The 19365-nt window shown below is 34.6% G+C and overlaps 1 protein-coding gene across 3 annotated transcripts in view; it reads left to right on the top strand.

The window, feature by feature from the left end:
• FBXL17 (F-box and leucine rich repeat protein 17) overlaps positions 1 to 19365 on the top strand; it is a 492553-nt gene that overhangs the window by 28464 nt on the left and 444724 nt on the right. For all 3 annotated transcript variants that reach the window (XM_042990905.1, XM_007094101.2, XM_042990906.1), the window contains exon 4: positions 16767 to 16898. In XM_042990905.1, coding sequence (XP_042846839.1) covers positions 16767 to 16898 — 132 coding nt within the window. The remainder of the gene's footprint in view (positions 1 to 16766; positions 16899 to 19365) is intronic.

The raw sequence follows: 19365 nt of genomic DNA, 5'->3' as shown, positions 1-19365 counted from the left end.
CCTTGCCAGTAGTTACTTTATTTATTTATTTTTTTAATTTTTAAAGTTTATTTTATTTTGAGACAGAGAGAGCCCGGGAGGGACAGAGAGCAGTGGGGAGAGAAAGAGTCCCACCACCAGCTCAGAACCTGATGGGCTTGAACACACAAACTGTGAGATCATGAACTAATCTGAAACCAAGAGTCAGACACTTCACCCACCGAGCCACCCAGGCACCCCTATCAGTAGTTACTTTAAGTCAAATAGATTAATTGGAGCACCTGGCAGGCTCAGTCGTAGGGCATGTGACTTTTTTTTTTTTTTTTAAGATGTTAAGTACTCTCTGCACCAAATGTGGGGCTTGAATTCATAACCTCATGATCAAGAGTCACATGCTCTTCCGACTGAGCCAGCCAGGTGCCCTAAGCAAGCAGTTCTTCCTTTTTTTTTTTTTAACGTTCATTTTTTTTTTTTTTAAGTTTATTTATTCTGAGAGACACAGACACGGTGCAAGCAGGGGAGGGACAGAGAGAGGGAGCAAGAGAGAGAATCCCAAGTAGACTCCACACCACCAGCTCAAAGCCTAATGTGGGGCTTAAACTCATGAACTGTGAGATCACGACCTGAGCTGAAACCAAGAGTCAGACGCCTAACTGACTAAGCCACTCATGCAACCCAAATAAATGTTCATTTATTTTTGAGAGATAGAGAGTGCGAGCAGGGAAGGGACAGAGAGCAACAGAGGATCTGAAGCAGGCTGTGTGCTGAAAGCAGCAAGCCCAGTGTAGGGCTTGAACTCATGAACTGTGAGATCATGGCCTGAGCCGAAGTCAGCTGCTTAACCAACTGAGCCACCCTGGTGCCCCTAAGCATGCAACTCTTGATCTCATAGTCATGAGTTCAAGCCCCACATTGGGTGTGGAGTCTACTTAAAAAAAAGTTAGATTATACTGTAAAAGACAAAGATTGGCAGAATGGATAAGAAGATAACTGTACCTATCATGTCTATAAGAGACTCATTTTTTGATAGAGACAGAATGAAGTTGAAAGTAAAGGATGGAAAAAAGATACTCCATTCATTCCCACCAACAGTGTGAGAGGGTTATCCTTTCTCTGCATCTTTGCTCACATTTGTTGTTGCCTGTGTTGTTAATTTGAGCCATTCTGACAGGTGGGAGGCGGTATCTTATTCTGGTTTTTATTTGTATTTTCCTGATGATGAGTGATGCTGAGCATTTTTTCATGTGTCTGTTAGCCATTTGTATGTATTCTCTGGAAAGCTCATGGGGTAGGGGTTTCTCAGAAAGTTAAAACTAGAATTACTCTATGACCCAACAATTGCACTACTAGGTATTTATCCAAAGAATACAAAAATACTGGTTCAGAGGGGCATATGCACCCATGTTTATAGCAGCACTATCAACAATAGCCAAATTATGGAAAGAACCTAAATGTCCATCAACTGATGGATACATGTGTGACACACATGTATAATGGAATATTACTCAGCCATTGTTTCATTCAAAACGAATGAAATCTTGTCATTTGCAACAATGTGGATGGAACTAGAGAGTATTATGCTAAGTGAAATAAGTCAGAGAAAGGCAAATACCACGTGATTTTGCTCAGATGTACAGTTTAAGAAACAAAACAGATGAGCATAGGGGAAAGAAGGAAAAATAAGATAGAAACAGAGAGGGAGGCAGATTATAAGAGACTTTATAGAGGACAGACTGAGAGTTGCTGGAGGAGAGGTGGGTGGAGGTATAGGCTGAATGGGTGATGGGCATTAAGGAGGACACTTGTTGGGATGAGCACTCAGTGTTACATGTAAGTGATGAATTCCTAAATTCTGATATCAATACTACACTATATGTTAACTAACTTGAATTTAAGTAAAAAAAAAAAAAAAGATATTCTGTTCAAATGCTAATAACCAAAGATGGTTGGAGTAGCTATATTATCATCAGAAAAAAATCAATTTTACGTCAAACAAGTTTATAGTAGACACTGAAGCTCATTATATATTGATGGGTTTCAATTTCTCAGGAAGATAGAACATTTATAAGCATATATATACTTAATAACAGAGCTCCTAAATATAGGAAACAAAAGTGGAAAGGTTTGAAGGGAGAGATAGGTAATTCTCCATTAATAATTAGAAACTTTAATACTACACTTCAGTGATGGCTACAACAACCAGACCGAAGATCAACGAAGAAATGGAGGACCTGAACAGTGCTATAAACCAATTATACCTAACAGACATATATAATACACTCTACAATAGAATATATATGCTTTTCAAGTACACATGAAACATTTTCAAGATTAGACCACAAACAAGTCTTAGAAAGTTGAAAAGATTGAAATCATGCAAGTTTCTTCTGTGATCACAGTGAAACAAATCTAGAAATCAGTAACAAAAGGAAAATTCGAAAATGTATGAATATGTGGAAGTTAAGCAACACACTCTTCTACAGCCATTGGGTTATAGAGGAAATGATAAGGGAAATTGGAAAATACCTTGAAATGAATGAAAATTAAGATACAATACACAAAAAGTTATGGGATGCAACAAAAGTAGTGCTCAGAGGGAATTTCATGGCTGTGAAAGCTTACATTACAAAGAAAAATATGAAATTAGTAACCTAAATGTACACCTGAAGGATTTTGAAAAAGAAGTTAGCAGAAGGGAGGAAATAATGATCTGAGATAAATGAAGCAGAAAACAGAAAACTAGTTTTTCTGAAAATACTAACAAAAATGACAAATCTTTGAGTAAGAAAACAAAGAAGACTCAATTCACTAAATCAGAAATTTAAGCATGAACATTCCCACCAACTTTATAGAAATAATAACAGTTCTATAAGAAAATTAAGAGCAACAATACACCCACAAACTGGGTGGCCTAGATGAAATGGGCAAATTGCTAGAAATACACAAATGGCAAAAACTGATTGAAGAAGAAGTAGAAAATCTTCTACAACAAGTAAGGAGATTGAACCAGTAATAAAAATCCTCTCCAAAAAGAAAAGACAGAAACCAGATGGCTTCCCTCATGAATTTCCTCAAACATATAAAGAATTAATACCGTTCCTTCTTAAACTTTTCCAAAATATTTAAGAAGCAGCAAGCAGTACTTCCTAACTCCTATGAGACCAGCATTAGCCTGATTTTGAAGCCAAAGACACTTCCAGAAAAGACAATTACAGAACAGTATCCTTGATAAGTATAAATGCAAAAAAATGTCAAAAAAATAGCAAGCAGAAGCCAGAAACATATTAAAAGGATTATGTATTATGACCAAGTGTGATTTATTCCTTGATTGCAAAGGTGGCTCAATCAAGCCACTGATGAAAATCAATCAGTGTGCTATATCACATAACTAGAATGGAGGAAGAACTCACATAATCATCTTACTTGGTGTAGAAAATGCATTTGGTGATTCTAGTATCTTTCCATGTTAAAATCATGCCATAAACTAGGAATGGAAGGACACTTCCTCAGCGTAATAAAGGCCATATATATCAAAACTATTAATATCATACTCAATGGTGAATGACTGAAAAATTTTCCCTTAAGTTCAAGAATGAAACCACGATGCCCACTTTTGCTTTTTCTCTTCAACATTGTACTGGAAATTCCAGCCAGAGTAATTAGGCAAGAAAAAGAAATAAAAGCCTTCAAAATTGGAAAAGAAGAAGTAAAACTATCTCAGTTTGCATGGTTTTATATAGGCACACCTCAGAGATACTGCAGGTTCGGTTCTAGACCACCACAGTAAAGCAAATTACAATAAAGCAAGTCAAATGAATTTAAGTTCCCAGTGGATATAAAAGTTATGCTTATGCTAATTGTAATTTATTAAGTGTGCAATAGCACTATGTCTAAAACAATAATGTACATTTCTTAATTAAAAAATACTTTATTGCTAAAAAGTGCTAGCCATCATCTGAGCTTTCAGGGAGTCATAATCTTTTTGCTGATTGCCTTGGTGTTGTTGGCTGCTGACCGATCAGAGTGGTGGTTGCTTAAAGTTGGGGTGGCTCTGGCAGTTCTCTTAAGAAACCACTTTCTTCATCCATAAGAAGCAACTCTTCATCTGTTAATGTTTTATCATCAGATTGCAGCAATTCAGTCACATCTTCAAGCTCCACTTCTGATTCGAGTTCTCTTGCTATTTCTACCACATCTGCAGTTACTTCCTCTGCTTAAGTCTTGAACCCTCAGAGTCATCCATGAGGGTTGGAATCAACTTCCTCCAAACTCCCATTAATGTAAATATTTTGACCTTTTCCCATGAATCAGGAATGTTCTTAATGATGTCTAGAATGGTGAATCCTTTCTGGAAGATTTTTTTTTAATTTTTTTTTTTTTTTTTTTGTAAAAAAGCTTTTTGCCCAGTGTGGGGCTGAACTCATGGTCCTGAGACCAAGAATCACAAGGAGAGTGGGGGAAATGGAAAACAACTAGTTGGTGGAACAGTCAGAACATATGTACCATTTATCAATTAAGTCTGCCGTCTTATATGGGTATGGTTACATTGGAGATCAATGATCACAGATCACCATACCAAGTATAATAATAATGAATATGTTTGAAATATGGTGAATTTTACCCAAATGTGACACAGAGACATAAGATGAGAAAATGCTGTTGAAAAAATGGTGCTGATAGACTTGCTCAATACAGGGTTGTAAATTTGTTAAAAAATAACTGTGAAGTACAATAAGATGAAGTACAATAAAATGAGCTATGACTGTATATAGAGTAGACCCTAAAAAAACTCTTCCCAAAACTGTTTGAGCTAATAAAAGTATTCAGCGAAGTTCTAGGATACAAAATCAGTGTGCAAAAATTAGTTGCATTTCTGCAAACTAGCAGTGAAAAATCCAAGGAAGAAATTAAGAAAATAATTGCGTTTACCATAGCTGCACAAATAAAATATTAAGGAGCAAATTTAGCGAAGCACATGCAAGACTTACACACTGAAAACTACAAAACAGGTTAGAAAGAAACTAAAAAACACCTAATAAATGGAAAGACATCTTGAGCTCCTGAATTGGAAGACAGTATTTTTAAGAGGATAATACTACCCAAAATGATCTACAGATTTAATGTAATCCCCATTAAAATTCCACTGGTGGTTTTGCAGAAATTAAAAAAACTCATTATACAATTCATAAGGAATTTTAAAGGACCCAGAACAGCCACAACATTTTTGAATAGGAAGAACAAAGTTGGAGGAGTCATACTTCTCAATTTTAAAACTTCTTATGAAGGTATAGTCATTGAAACAGTGTGATACTTAGTGGAAGAACAGATGTATAGAAAAATGGAATAGAATTATGAGTCCAGTAAACCCTCACATCTTTAGTCAATTGATTTTTTACCATAATGCCAAGACCATTCAGTGGGGGAAAGAACACTTTTCAAAAAAAAAGTGCTGGTAAAATTGGATGTCCACATACAAAAGAAAGAAATTTGATTATTTATACCATATACAGAAATTAAATGGGTCAGAGACCTGAATTTAAGAGCCAAAACTATAACACTCTGAAGAAGGGATAGGTGTATATCTTTAGGACTTTGGAGTTGGTAATGATTTCTTAAATACGACACCAAAAAGGCAGGCAACAAATGTAAAAAACAGATAAACTGGACTTGATTAAAATTAAAAACTTTTGTGTTTCTATGGACATTATCAAGAGAGTGAACAGGCAACCCACAAAATATGAGAAAATATTTGCAAATCGTGTATCTGAAAAGGGTTTAATATGTAGACTATATAGAGGACTATTACAGCTCAACATCAACAGAAGCCGTCCCCAAAACTCAGTTGACAGGCAAAATGCTTGAATAGACCTTACCAAAGAGGAGATACAAATAGCCAAGAAGCACATGAAAAGATGCTTAACATCATTAGCCGCTAGAGAATTGCAAATCAAAACCACAATGAGATACCAGTTTATACCTATTCTCGTGTAAATAAGCCCAAACCCACAAAACGAAATAACGCAGTGTGGCTTTGTGTATTTGGAGAAACTGGAACTTTGTACATTGCTGGTTAGGAATATAAAATGGTGTGCCTCGTATGGAAAACAGTTTGGTGGTTCTTCAAAAGATTGAATACGGGGTCAACATATGACTCAGCAATTGTGCCCTCAAAATATACCCCAAATAATTGAAAAAGATGACTTAAGTAGATACTTGTTTATTAGTTTTTGTAGCATTATTCATAATAGTCAAGGTGTGGAAACAACCCAATGTCTATTAAGAGATGAATGAGTAAACAGAAAATATATATGCATAATGGAATATTATTTAGCCATGTAATAGCATGAGATGCTGATACATGTTACTTAGTGCATGAATGAAACTTGAAAACATACGCAAAGTTAAGTAGGCTAGATACAAAGAACAAATATAGTATGATTATACTTACATAAAATACCCAGAATAGAAAAATTCACAGAGATGTAATGTAAACAGGAGTTTTCAGGGGCTAGGGGAAGTCAGGAATGGGGACTTTTTGCTAAATGTGTAGAGCGTTGGGGTGCCTGGGTGGCTCAGTCGGTTAAGCATATGACTTCGGCTCAGGTCATGATCTCATCAGGTCATGATCTCACTGTTCCCGAGTTCGAGCCCCGTGTCAGACTCTGTCCTGACAGCCCAGAGCCTGGAGCCTGTTTCAGATTCTGTTTCTCCCTTTCTGTCTCTGCCCTTCCCCTGCTCGTGCTCTGTCTCTCTCTCTCAAAAATAAACATTAAAAAAAAAATCAATAGGTAGAGTGTTTGGAGTGATAAAGTTTTGGAAGGAGGCATGGTGATGGTTGCATAACACTGTGAATGTAATTAATGTCACTAAATTGTAGATCTAAATATGACTAAAATGGCAATTTTTATGTTCTATACATTTTATCACAGTAAAGGAAAAAAATAAAATATCTAATTGTTTTTAGATTCAAAATTTCTGTAAGATAAAGGAAAATGTCAGTCTCCCCTAATCTATCTTTACATGTTCCAATGATGTTCAGTCAGGGAATGAAGAGGTGTATATTGAGCATGTACTATGTGTCAGGCACTGTTTATATATTCTAACTACATGTTCATATTAAATTTCTCTTTTGATTCACATCTATTCTGAGATGAGGAGGCAGTTATAGAGGGATTGTAAGTTATTTATCTGAGGTTGAAGTAGTAAGTGATAGGACTGACTCATATCCAGGGGTGTCTAGAATTCATACTAAATCTACTCAGTTCATTCCCTCCACTTTACAGATGACATGGCACACATTTTACCCTCATAATGGTGATTGATGTTTAATAATAAGACTGAAAAACTAGAGATCTTGAAAAACCTTTTTTGGCAAAATGTGTTGTGTTTAGTTAAAGGATATTTTAGGTATTCTTTCTACATTAGCATCACAATTGGCAAAAGGAAGTAAATATATATTGGGTTCTTTTTATATATGTTACACAATTTAATCTTCACAACAAAACTGAGGTGGTATTTCAAGATGAAAAATGGAATCTCTTGTAAGTTATTTGCCCAGGTTCACATAGCTAGGAAGGTATGGAGCTAATATTCTCTTTCAATTTTTTGATCTCTGAATCATGTGATAACTAGAAATGTAGAGCTTTTATATAAATGTCAAGAGGCTTTTTTTTTTTTCAGGAAATTCATCTGTATAGCATTTCTAAAACATTCCTTTCCCATGGATCCTAATGAATAGTTTTGTAATAGCTTCCTTCTTTACCCATTAATAATGATTAATAATGATATACAACATTTATTAAGCACTTTTATATGCCTTACAGTATGCTAATTAACATTTCTATGTGCAGTGTCATTTTTAATCTTCTCAGCAACTCTGTGAGGTATAGGTAGGCATTATTATAATTCATTATAAGCCTGATGATGGGCCTGAGAATGGAAGTTGGTCAGTTAACTGAAAATTAATTAAATTAAGGAATCACAAAAATCAGTGTGTGTCATAAACATTTTAATTAAAAAGCAATATAAATGTAATTCATTCATGACTCTTTTGATATAGGGTTAAGGCCTTTTTCTTGAGTTAGAAATGGCTAGTTAGAGTTTTGGCTTTCTTTGGTTCAACTATTACAATGCTGTCACCTTCGTGATTTTCAGTTGTTTTTTCATTTAAGTGATACAGGAACTTAAAACTACTAACAGAGGAATATGAGTGCATCTTAATTCAGAATATGATCTTTCCAGTACACATCTTCTTACCATGGGATTGCATTCAATGAACCTGTTGTAAATTGAAAATACCCTGTCAAAAATGCATTTAGTATACATAATTTACCTGACATCACAGCCTAGCTGACCTTAAACTTGCTCAGAACCCTTACACTAGCTTACATTTGGGCAAAATCATGTAACACAAAATTTATTTTATAATAAAGTGTCAGATATCTCATGTAATTTATTGAATACTGTATGAAAGTGAAAAATAGAATGTATGGGTACAGAATGATTTTAAGTGTACAGGTTGTTTACTGTCATGATCACATGGCTGGCTGGGAATTGCAGTTCCCCGCTCATGCCCAGCATCATGAGAGTGTATCTTACTACATATTGCCAACCTAGAAAAGGATCAAAGTTCAAAATTTGAAGAATAGTTTCTGCTGAATGTGTATTGCTTTGGCACCATCTTAAAGTAAAGAGATCATAAGGCAAACCATCCTAGGTTGGACCATATGGTTGTCTTACCCAAAACTAATATGACAGCAGCTTTTTATGGCTTCCTTTTATTGAATGCAAACATTCAACCTAGTTTTTATAGCTACAGCTTTCTTTTTTCCTTCTTATTGAAGTCATTTATTTATTTTTCTTAACGCAATTGTGTTATAAAAATTACAATTAGAAAAAACAGATTTGGGAACAAGCATCCCTGCCTCTTGGCAGTTTTTTCTCTCAAGTTTTGTTGACATTTGCTATTTCAATGTGTTCCTTTTTTTCATTGTGATAAAATATACATAACATTTACCATTTTAATCATTTTGAAGCATGTAAATCAGTGGCATTAAGAATAGAATATTGTGTGATTATCACCAGTATCTATTTCTAGAACTTTTTCATCATTCCAACTAGTAACTCCATACCAGTTAAACATTTACTTTCTATTCCTCCTTTTTCCCTCATGCCCTAGTAAGCTCTGTTTTGAGTCTATGAATTCTAGGCCTATTCTAGCTGTCTCCTATAAGTGGAATCATGCAACAGTAAATATTTTGTGTCTGGCTTATGTTTTTAAGGTTCATATATGTTGTAGCATATAATAGAGTTTCATTCCTTTTCATGGCTGAATAATTTTCTGTTGTATGTATAAACTACATTTTTTCTTTTCATCTGTTGATGGACACTTAATAGCTTTCTATGTTTTAAAAATGAAGTTGAAAAAGTTTTAATCACAGTATTTTCTTAGTTGAAACATTAGTCGTGACAAAGGTTTTTTTGGTGTGTTTTGGTGTTGAAATAGCATTTTTGATATGGATTGAGTTTTATTCACTGTTCTCATTTGCATGTGGATAATAATTACAGCAGTGACATATTGGGAATGGAAAGTAGAAGGAATAACTTTCCTTTTCTAGTGAAGGCAGCATATTTTAAAAATATTTTCTTAATACTGATTTTGAGCAACTTTCATGAGACATTGGAAGACCTACTCTTGTTTTTATCCCACACCAGTTTTGTGGTTTCAGTTGTCTAAATTCATTGTCCGTTGAAGTATATTCTTCCTAAGGTGTTTTTTTTAATTATAAAAATAACCTGGTAATAACAGATGGCTTCTTAAAACAAATTCTCTTTTATAAATGCTCAAGGGTAGTATGCAATATTTTAATTAAAACTTGAGATGCTAGGAAAATCACCTCCCAACATTTTATAGAAAAATTTGAAAAATACCTTCGGATGTTTTAGAGCAAATTTGTGAATAATCTTGAATAATTATTATAAAGAAGAAGAGAATTAATCAAGGGCAATCTATTTTCTGTTATATTTGTTTACTTCAGTCCATTTGTACTCCTGATTACTGTCACATGTGAAAATGAACCATGGCTTAATGGATGGATGGAGTAGCTTCTTTTTAGGTGATGGAGTGACCAGCAGCATGCTTTTCATTAAACACTTGCCTTCAGGGTTGACTGCTGAGTGCCTTTTATATATTATTGTTCTTCCTGAGTTAGAGAGGGGTCTTCTATTACTATTTATCTGATTTTTACCTTTCATGGGTAGCCAGATATTGAACTGATGTCGATAAAAATTCAGAACTTCTCTTTTAAAAAAAAATTTCTTTCTTTATTTTGAAAGAGAGAGACAGACACATACACATATGCAAGTGGGTGAAGGGCTGAGAGAGAGGGAGAGAGAATCCCAAGTAGGCTCAGAGCTATTGGCTTGGAGCCTGATGTGGGGCTTGAACTCACAAACTGTGAGATCATGACCTGAGGGAAAACCAAGAGTTGGACACTTTAACCGACTGAGCCACCCAGGCGCCCCAAAATTCAGAACCTCTTAAATGATAAACTTGGGTTCTATATCTTAGGTTACTAAGACCATTTACTTGAGTGAAGAGTGAGAGTTAGGATTGCACCTGACATGGGTGCCAGATTCAAGTAGAAATAAAGGGCAGGTTGAATGAAAATGGAGAGGTGTGGTTGGAGGTAAAATTCCACAAGGTTAATAATCTCCATTACCTAGGAAGGCCTTCAGGCAGCAGTTTTCCAGTATCCAGCCAAGGTAAGTATTGATATTCATCTAGTCAACATCAACCAGATAGGTATTCTTACCTGGTGATGAGTAGTTATCATTTCACAGTGTTCTTTGGTAAGGTGGGAAGTAATACGGAGATAATTTTGAGATGTTTGTAGGTCCTTTAGGTGTTGATTTTTGCTGGGATAAGAATAATGGGGGTAGATTATTTACTTGATATAGGAGGAGATGGATTATAATTTAGTGTTTCCTACCCTAGCATTAGTTCCGGTAGAGGTGTCTTCTAGTGGGTTTCTGCTCTGGCAAGTTGTTTTTCTGTGTCCACCGTTTTGTCTCTCCAGTTTTGGGGACACTGGTTTTTCTTGTAACCTCATTTCTGTAAGAAGAGTTGTTGATTTTTCAGTTAAGTTTTTTCCTTTCTTATTAGTATGGAGTGGTGACTTCTTTAAAAATTTTTTTAAAATTCTTTATTTTTGAGATTGAGACAGAGTGTGAGCAGGGAAGGGGCAGAGAGAGAGGGAGACACAGAATCCGAAGCAGGCTCCAGGCTCCAAGCTGTCATCACAGAGCCCAATGTGGGGCTCAAATTCACGAACCATGAGATCATGACCTGAGATGAAGTTGGATGCTCAACCGACTAAGCCACCCAGGTGCCCCTGGAGTGGTGACTTCTAAATTCCTTACCTGCTGGACTAGAAACTGCAGGTTAATTTTTTTAAAGGCATTACTATTACTGGATGATGATTTTGATCTTGTTTATACTCAGTCATATGCTTTAATATGGTAGATTAGTGAAAAGTCCAGCGTCTTTAACTTAAATAATCTAGAATAGTCCCTATACTGGGGCTTGGTTCTTACTCCATAGTACCACCTTTTCCATGTCTCATCTGAAAGCCAGTGTTCTTATCAAGATCTCTCCATTTTGGTAGGGCCAGAGCTTTAATATCTCTAGCACTCTCTTTCTGAATAGAGAATTCTGTTTTTAGACGAGTTATATACAACTTCTATAGTTTTTAGATAGAGGACTAATTGTATGAAATTTAGGGAATCGTGACAGGGCTATTCATATAGGTTGATGCCCTCTCAGTGTTTTCCTATGGACAATGGACAAGATGATTGCAGCATTGAGAGATCTGAACAACATTAACAGAACTGGGAAATATATTGGGTAAAATGATTGACTCTCCGGTGATTGGATGGTCTGGAACCTTAGGATACTTACGGTTGGGAAAATGATGATTAGTTCAAATAAGTACTGATGGAAATGCAGTCTTGCCTATCATGTCCAGTGATGATGTTTAAAACAGAACATCAGTTTCTGCAGTGAGACTAAATGACAGTAATTATCCCCTGAGGCACTCTTTTTTGATAAGTTTCTGAGGCTCTCCTGCTGCTGATGTCTCTTGAAGCCCATGTTGCTTCTACTTCTATGGAAAGTCACTTGTTTTTATATAAAACCAAAAGACACTTGATAAGTCAAAATACCAGGTGATCAGCTTCAAACTCTTTTGCAGGCTGCAGCAGTGTGACTTACGTGTGTTGACATGAGATTCTACCAACCTGTTCATACAAACTAATGTCTGCATTCCTACCAGATACCTCATTCACTCCTGTATAGACTCCTCTGTATTTTTTCAGTGGTCCTGGTTGGTGCACTAAGTGTTGAGGCCTCTTTACTTCCTAGGATCTGAACAAATTAACAAGAGAAGGTAATAGGGACAGAGGAAAAATATCAAGTCAACTTTATTACTCAGAAAGGCTAGATTGGAGAATATTGCTTAAAATGGAGCAGAATGGGCTTGTTAACTCTGGAGGTTGGCCAGCAGACCCACTCATCATCAACTCGGCCACACCAGCAGAGTGGCCTTGCAAATATAGAAGTGCATGCTTGTTTGCTGTGGGCAGTTTGTTTCCAGGGGGAAGAAGGATAGAGATGAGCTGAACATGTCCAGTGTATTAAACACAAACTAGTCAGTGGAGAGATAAGGAATTAGACTAATTGAACTTTCTCCAGAAGAAGGAAGCATTACTCTTCTACGCCTATCTGTATTTTCTTGATTTATCCATTTTAGACCATCTAGGCAGATTCCTTGCTATGGAAGATGAGAATTTAGCTTACTTATCCTTCCCGGTCTCCTATTCACTCATCCTCCCAACATAATTCTTCCATAATTTTGATTAAGTATTTGGTATTTACATTTTATAATTACATACCTGCCTTTTTTCTCTATAGAATTTTGTGGTTCTTGAAATTAATCTTCTCATCCGATTTAGTTTACTGACTTTTTATGATATTTTAAATGTTTTTATTTTATTTTTGAGAGAGAGACAGAGAGAGACAGAGAGAGAGACACACAGAGCACGCGTGGGGGAGGGGCAGACACAGAATCCAAAGCAGGCTCCAGGCTCCGAACTGTCAGCCCAATGTGGGGCTCAAACTCACAAACTGAGATCAAGACCTGAGCCGAAGTCAGACACTCAACTGACTGAGCCACCCAGGCAGCCCATTTACTGAGTTTTATAGTCTTATCATGAATGGAGTCAAAAGCTTTTCCACAGTTGCATTAGTATATCTATATGTGGATACTTAGTTAATATATATCTTCATATAGCAGATTTGCCTGGCATAGTCTGTAGGGTCCACATTGGACTTCTTGTATACAAGTGCTCTTGCATTAGTGGTCATCAAAGTATCTTAACCTTCACCATTATCCTTAAGGTTTTCCTGATCTTGTGGTTGTATTAGATATCCTGTTACCTAGATGTTATATCTTCTTTCTCTTGGTGTATTCTTGTTTTGTAGAGCACAGATTTTAGTAGCTTCCTGATAAAGAATATATAAGAGGTAAATCTTTTGAGAACTTGCGTGTCTGAAGATGTCTCCTTTTTATACTCATACTTAATTCGTAGTCTCAATCCTGAGCATAGATTCTAGGTTTGAAATACTTGTCCTTGAGAATTTGGTGGCATTGCTCTATTGCTTTCTTTCAGTGTTGTCATTAAGAAGTTTGATGCCTTTTTAATAGCAGTCTTTTATATGAAATATGTCACTGGAAGTCTGTAGAATCTTTTTTTTATACCCTTTAATTCTGACATTTTATGGTGATTTGCCTTGTCATTGGTCTGTTTTTGTCATTTGTGCTGGACATGTGAATGTGCTTTTTCAGTCCAGAAGTCACTATCTTTTAATCCTGGAACATCTTACAGAATTCTTTATTTGAATTTCTTCATTTTCACCTTAGAAACTTTCATGTCATCCCCACATTTTCTGGAGTATGCTTTTGCTTTGAGCTATGCATGGTGCACCTCAGTCCAAAAACCCTGTGTTTTACTTACTCCAGTCTTTTGCTATTGTGAGAGAGTGGGCAAGATCAGGCTGTGCAGTCATGGGTAGGTGATCTGAGTTGTTAACCACTTCTTAAGTACACTTTCAAGAATTCTGGTGTTTTTAATGCCATCCTTGCCCTCAATGCCAGACATATGTGAGCCTATGAGGAGTTTTGTAGTGATTATCAAGTTGATTTTCCATCTTCCCTGCTGTTGGCTTTGGATTAGCTTTCTTAGGTGTAAGTAATGTGCCATTATACATTTGTTCTAGAAATATATGTGCCTCTTTTATGCATTATAAGATCTGGTTGTGAATGTAATGAATACTGATGAACAGAAATGGAATTTCATGATAGCTGCAACAGCAGTGATATTATAAGAAATTATCTTTGATTTCCATTGTTTACAAAATCACATGTACTGCTAAACTATTGTGATTTTTTTGTTTACATTAATAAGTGAAGTAAAGGCTAGAGTTCATTTAGAGGATAGTATGAAAATAAAAATGTACTCTTTTTTTTCTCATCTGCTTTCCTGGAATCCCTGAAGTCTACCTGTGGACTCAATTTAGAATTCCTGGATTAACTGGATATGAGACCATAATCATGGTTTCCTATATTCATCCATTTTTCAAAGAGGCTTCTTTACATATATGTATCAGCCTTTTCATTCATTCAGCGAATATTTACTCAGTATCAGCTGAGTTAAGCAGAAGACACTGGGCACCAGGGATAGTTAACAGGAAAACTTCTGTCTTTGTGGAACTTCCATTTCTAGTTGAATATGTAATTGTTTATAGTGCGGTCTAGATGAAAATAACATAGTTTATGTATCCCTGGAAAATAATGGAATTCGCATGTCTTTGTTATAATGTCATTACTTTACTTGAAACAGAACTTTAAAGTTTTTTTAAATTACTAAAGTAACATTTATTTTTAAAAAGATGTGAGAAGATTGATAGGCAGAAAAGAAAAAAAATGCACCATTAAAACCTTGGTGTACATTTCAGTCTTTTTTCTTTTTTTTTTTTTTTTAACATTTTTTAAAAAAATGTTTTTATTTTTGGGAGAGAGAGAGAGTGTGTGAGCAGGGGAGGGGCAGAGAGAGAGGGAGGCAGAGGATCCAAAGTTGGATGCTTAACTGATTGAGCCACGCAGGTGCCCCCACTCTCTTTTCTATACACATATACACATATGTATATTTAAATGTGCATAATTTGTTTACAGAAATTCAGTTGGATTATATTTTAAAAACATATAAAATTTTAATTTTTATTTGTCAAGTGTTCAATTTTAATGGCTGTACAATATTCAGCTTCATGAAAACACTTATTTGTATCTTTAGGTTGTTTTCTCTATTTTACTATTTAAAAAATTCCCATTTGCTAATTGCTTGTAGCTAAAATTTACCAAAAACTTTTATTTAATTGTTCCATCAGTTTATTATGAAAAAATTTATATTAATGGAAAATTTGAAAGAATTTTACAGTGAATGCCCATATACCCACTATCTGGATTGTATAATATCTTTTTTATATGTTTTAAAAGTTTTATATTAATTCCAGTTAGTTAACATACAGCATTTTATTAGTTTCAGGTGTACAATATAGTAATTCAACAGTTTCATACATTACCCTATGCTCATCATGACAAGTGCACTCCCTAACTCCCTAATCCCCATCACCATTTAACCCACCACCCTATAATTAACATTTTAGTATGCTTACTTTATCATATAATCTATCTAATTATCTATCCCTCTGTCATTAATTTTTTTGCAAATATTTATAAGCTGAGTTGTACATTTTTCAGTTACACAAATTTTTTTCATTTATGCTAGGTTCCCCTCCAAGGAAACTTTTTAGTACTAATTTTCACTCTTACCAGTGGTATATCATCACACTTTGAATCTTTGCTGACACTGAGTTTTATTATTTAATGTAATTTTTTAGATAATTTTTGATATATAAGTTGTTACTAAAGGAGATTGCTTATTTTAACTCTAAAATGACTCCATTCATATGTAGTACTCATGAGACAGCATTCATTTATAGTTTGATCATCTACACTATGGCTTTTGAAAGGAAATGTATATAATTTGTTCTCTGTGATACTTGATGGTTTTAATGGGAACACTGTACCTGTTTGGTAACTAAGGTACAGTTGGAATTTCAATCAGGAAATAGTCCTTTTGTTTTCAGTTTATGCAGTACAGTGTGTAAATAAGTACTCTAAAATATTACCGACAGCATATTTAGACTTTTTCTTTTTTCCCAGGGTAATGAGCCAGTGGAGGGAAATGATTCATTGGGGTCGTCAAGAGTAGAAGTAGATCTAATGAATTAAATATTCTTTCACTCATTAGACCTTTGCCTTGCTTCTTGGAACTTTGTTTTATTCCTTGTAACTGGGCTCCACCAGTGTAACAATATAATTGACTCAAGAGAAATACAGATGTGATTTTGAGGTGTTAAGAAATCTGGACGCCTTAGGTGGGCATATAGTATGAGGTAGTTGAAGCAGGGAAGTAATTAGCAGATGAAAAGGCTTACACAATACTATCTTAAGTTATAGATCGCCTACATTCTACTTTATTTTAAAAGTAGTTTATAAGCAGTTAATTTAACTTTGGTATGGCTATTTAAAAAATTATATGGAAATTCCACTAGAAATATGTTATCTTTGTTATTTTCTGAGCATTCAGCTAAATCTCTTTGTTTACAGCTGGGCTCAAAGTGCAGAGAACTCAAAGATATTCATTTCGGCCAATGTTACAAGATCTCAGATGAAGGCATGATCGTCATAGCTAAGGGCTGTCTGAAATTACAAAGAATATACATGCAGGAAAACAAATTAGTAAGTACTTGTTATAATCTTCATTTTTAAAAATTTTGTTTCTAACCTTTGATTTCTTTATAACTTATAATAAAATTTTATCTGCTTCTTTTGATGGCTTAGAGGCAAATACTACTTAAAAACAAGAATCCTCTCAAAACAATGGTTTTATAAATTGATCCTATAACTCTGTAGGTACTTGCATGTGGTACTTGTGTGTTAAAAATTCCTCATTAGCATGTGCTAATAGGTTTTTGTCTAAATTCTGGCAATTAATTAACTCAGGTAAATTGGAAAAAATAAAATTTAGTTGCTAAACATAAGTCTGTGGTGGTTGTTCCTTTTGATTTCCTAGGGATTGTAATAATTCTAGGTAGTTAGGTTTTTGTTTTTTTTTTATGGTTCAGAAAGATGTGTACGTGTGAACTAAAGCTTTTCACTTAGTGTGGTGAAAAATGAGATTCAGTAAGCTGAGGCAGATAATCTTTTTAGTTATATAGATTTTATATTTTAATGATATACATGTGTAACTCATTCATACTTAATATATATATTTACAGCTGTTTATTTTCTTTTATTGAGATGTAATTCACCTGCCATAAAATTTACTCTTTGAAAGTATTGCGACTTAATGGTTTTTAGTATATTCACAAAGTTGTGTAGTCATCATCACTAATTCTAGAACAGTTTCATTACCCCCAAAGAAAGTCTGCTAATTAGTTGTCACTCATTTCCCCCTTCCTCCAGCCCCTGGCACCTGGCAATCTACTTTATGTCTCTGTGGATTTGCCTGTTCTAGGCATTTTATACAAATGGAATCACACAGTATGTGGTATATTGTATTTGGCTTCTTGGACATAGCATAATGTTTTCAAGGTTCATTCATGTAGTAGCATATATCAGAGCTTCAGTTTTTTTAGTGGTTGAATAATACTCCAAACCTTTAAAATTTTGATTTGATGGGTGCTTAGTAAAAGTTAACAGAACAGGTTATCATTAGGGAGGTACTAGTAGATTTCTCAAGGTTGAGAAATCGTGTACTTTAAAATGTAGGCAAGGTGGTACTGAATATGTTGCATATTTTCAAAGGAGACCTGCTCTTAATTGTATTCCCCAAATAAAGGAATCTTTTTGTTGCTTCTTGGGATCAGTTTACAATATTTGATAAATGTGTCTCATAAATTAATGTAAGTTTTAAAAGGTCTCTAGAACCATCAGCACTTCAAATGAGATAATGTACTTTAAAACAAGATTCCAGTTAGAAAAATCAAAACACTATAAGTTAAAAGGAAATGCTTTTATCACCACATAGAATTATATTTTCCTGTGAAATTATATAGTAAAAATCCTCCACATTTCTCTTTACATTTATTACAGGTTTAATAATCTCTCTTAAAGCAGTATGATCTTATAGAATGAATAAGGTTTTCTGGGTCAGAGGGTGAATTTTTTAAACCTGGTGTACAATCACTTGTGATTCTAGGGAAATTGCTCTATGAACCTCTTCTGCAGACAGGGTTACTAATACCTGTTTTCTTGCAGGTTGTAGCTCTGAGGATTAAATGGCATAATGTCCTTACGTTGTCTAGTACAAACGCTGACCCATAAGCGACACTAAAACTAGTAACTTTTATGAAATCCTGTCTGTATTTGTTGTCTGTTGGTTTCCACTTTACATTCAAGAGAAATGAAAGGATGGTAAACCCAACTTGAGATTTTTATATTCTTCACATACTGGGAATATTTGTTGGGTGATTAATATTTGCTTCCTTGTTGAGTAAACACAGAGAAACATTTTTCTTAACACATTAACATTTTTAGTCCATGGTTCCCCAGAGGAACTAATTGTGTGTGTTCTGAAGTTTCTACTTACATTCACATTTTTCCTTATTATTGTGGTTCATTAAAAAGATGAAATACTTAAATGATAAGGAAATCAATTTTGTATGTCATGTTATTCAGTAAACATTTGATTTCATTGGAAATTTGAAGTAATTTTGCTAAATCTTAAAGTTCGGTTCAATAAAGTTCCTTCAATTTAAAGTTCTAGAAAAGGAATCTTAGAATCATTTGAGCTCTTCATACTGGACAGTTGAATTATTATCTATCCTCCCATAGGAGCTACACCTTGTTGTTTTAGAATTTGTGGAACAATGAGAAATATTTGAATCCTTGCAAAGCTATAATTTTAAGTAGTTCAGGTGTTTTCACTCTGAGAACTGTTATTATTAGTCTTTTAACAAGAAATATTTTAAATGGGGTGAGTAGAAATAATAGCAGTCTGGCTAAAGGCAAATTATATTTATATACTTTTATATTTTTATGCAGTATATATTTATAAAAATATTTATACTCCATATGTAATTACAGGTAGGAAATATCACTAAACATCACTAAATAAGACAGATTTTGTAAGTTAACAACTAATAGAGATATTTAGGAGAATGCTGTGTCTGAAAGGATGCCAACAGAATTTGACCTGTGCAGA

This window comes from Panthera tigris, chromosome A1 (assembly GCF_018350195.1).
Source record: "Panthera tigris isolate Pti1 chromosome A1, P.tigris_Pti1_mat1.1, whole genome shotgun sequence".
Lineage (NCBI taxonomy): Eukaryota > Metazoa > Chordata > Mammalia > Carnivora > Felidae > Panthera > Panthera tigris.
Note: the sequence above shows the minus strand (reverse complement) of the source record. Positions and strands in the feature narration are given on the sequence as shown.